At 43.0% G+C, this 2500-nt stretch overlaps 1 protein-coding gene and 1 long non-coding RNA gene across 3 annotated transcripts in view; one reads left to right on the plus strand and one right to left on the minus strand.

The window, feature by feature from the left end:
- The window catches only part of LOC123513536, a 140165-nt gene that overhangs the window by 129442 nt on the left and 8223 nt on the right, over positions 1-2500 (minus strand). The window lies entirely within an intron of this gene.
- The window catches only part of LOC123513518 (synaptic vesicular amine transporter-like), a 38032-nt gene that overhangs the window by 17439 nt on the left and 18093 nt on the right, over positions 1-2500 (plus strand). Inside the window, exon 5 of the mRNA XM_045270733.1 lies at positions 101-353. Coding sequence (XP_045126668.1) covers positions 101-353 — 253 coding nt within the window. The remainder of the gene's footprint in view (positions 1-100; positions 354-2500) is intronic.

Consider the following 2500-nt stretch of genomic DNA (forward strand, 5'->3'; position numbering starts at 1 on the left):
CTTTCTTTCTCTCCTCCTCTCCTTTCCTCCCTCCATCTCCCTCGCTGTCTCTATCCTTCTCTCCAATCCTCTCCCTCTGTGTCTCCCCTCCCCCTGCCAGGCCAAACAGAGGAGGCAGGCAGAAACAACATGGAATTCCTGCAGAACACCACGTCCATTGCCAACAAGCCAGCCCCTCCGCCGCCCCCTCTCACCACCTCCGCCCCTACACCATCAACGCGGCGGCCGGTGGGAGGGCACAAGATGAACCACGAGGACCTGGTCAACGAGAACGTGGAAGTCGGCCTGCTGTTCTGCTCCAAGGCGGTGGTGCAGCTTCTCACCAACCCGTTCATTGGACCACTCACACACAGGTACGCCAGCTCTGGGGACTCTTGTTGTATTATTGAGCGTTTTTATCTTGGTTTTCTATTGTTTTAGCTTGGTTTTTGAGGTTTTATATTGATTTTTGAGGTTTTCACTGATTTTTGACGTTTTTATCTTCATTTTTGACAATTTATTTTGAGTTTTTGACATTTTACCTTAATTTGACATTTTATCTTGATTTTTAAGATTTTTACTGATTTTTTATATTTCTATCATGATTTTTTGACATTTTACCCTGATTTAAGACATTCCCATCTTCATTTTCGACATTTTATCTTGATTTTTCCCATTTTACCCTGATTTTTTTACATTTTATCTTGATTTTTTGGTACTATACGACTTGATTTGCATTAGGAAGGGTCTTAGTTAAGTTAGGTTAGGTTAGCGAGTAATTAGGGGTAACTGTAGCAATCTAACCTAACACAATGTAGCATAACTAACCCCTTCATTGGACTCTAAACGATTAAAGGTACGTTAGATTAGGTTTGGTTACGTTAAGTTAGATTATTAGTTGCTCTTGACTAACTTAAAACAAAAAACAGTTCTTAGAATCATGAACTCCAGCCAAATCTCTCTCTCTCTCTCTCTCTCTCTCTCTCTCTCTCTCTCTCTCTCTGCTAAGTGTTCTTAATATCACGGGCAGGTAAACACGGGGCCATTAACACACATGCATTCCAACACTACCATTACTGCCACACCTGTCGTAAAAATAGTCAGCAACATTTCACGGCTACTTCCCTCTCACCTGGCCAGAAGAGTGCCCTTAACTTCCCTGTGTTGTTTGGTGAATTGGTGGTGGTGGTGGTGGTGGTGGTGGTGGTGGTGGTGGTGGTGGTGGTAAGTGTAAGGTATTTAATTTAACCCTTTGACTGCTATTTAGTGTAATTTTTTTCCTTACTTGATCATTCTGAGACGTCTTTAATTGTTCTCCAGCGATGTGCAGTCTTTAAACCCTTCAGTACCATGACATCAGGGAGTCTATGGAGGTCAGAAGATTAATGGCCATAGTCTTCACTACTTTAACCCCTCCACTACTTGGACACATTTTTACCTTGAGTTTTGTGAAGGATTAGACCATTTTATTGATATTAGGAAGGGTGTATGGAGGCCAGAAGATTAATGGTCACAGTCTTCACTATACTATTCCCCCACATGAGTTTCTGAAGCTGTGTAAAATCACCAAATAGTCACCAGAATGAATAGGGAAACAGGCCATGGTACTGAATGGGTTAAAGATGTGACTAGTGGTTCCTTTAACATGTACATTTATGAGATACAAAAAATAAAATTAAAAACAAACATTAATTACCTTTTGTATCGCAGTGAAAGTGTTAATTAAAGGTGTGACTAGTGATTCCTTCAACATTCTTCATTAATGAGATACGAAAAATGAATAAAACAAAACATTAATTATCTTTGTGGGCTTTTTAAGTTATTGTGAAAGGAGAGAGAGAGAGAGAGAGAGAGAGAGAGAGAGAGAGAGAGAGAGAGAGAGAGAGAGAGATTTTCTTCCCTCCCTCCCTCCTTCCTTCCTTCCTTCCTTCCTTCCTTCCTTCCTCTTCCTCCTCCTCCATATCTACCCCATAACACCTAACTTTCCTCCTCTTTCTCTCCATTCCTTCCCTCCATAACTACTCTTCCCTCCTCTTTCTTCCTCCTTCCCTCCATGCTCCCCTACCACACCTCAAACTTCTTCCTCCTCCTCCTCCTCCTCCTCCTCCTCCTCCTTCTCTCAATTAACACATCATTAATTTTCCGTGTCATCTGGCGTGCTGGAAACAACTTGGGTCATTAATAGGTCACAGAGGTCACAGGCTGGGTCACGAGGTCATGCGGAGGTCACAGGGGGGGTCATGGGGGTTAGGTCAGATAAGGTCAGGTCAAGGAGGAAGGGGGAGGGGGTGAGAAAGGGAGGGAGGAGGTCAAAGTTTAAATCTCATTATATAAAGTTAACTAAAGTCTCTGGAAGTCAGTCACACACACACACACACACACACACTCTCTCTCTCTCTCTCTCTCTCTCTCTCTCTCTCTCTCTCTCTCATCAGTATGCGGGTGAAGGAAAAGGAGGGAGAGATTTTAGGTTGGAGGGGAAAAGGGAGAGGAAAGATTGGTGAGGAGAATTTGAAGGGAG

The sequence above is a fragment of the Portunus trituberculatus genome, chromosome 5 (assembly GCF_017591435.1).
Source record: "Portunus trituberculatus isolate SZX2019 chromosome 5, ASM1759143v1, whole genome shotgun sequence".
In the NCBI taxonomy this organism is placed as follows: domain Eukaryota; kingdom Metazoa; phylum Arthropoda; class Malacostraca; order Decapoda; family Portunidae; genus Portunus; species Portunus trituberculatus.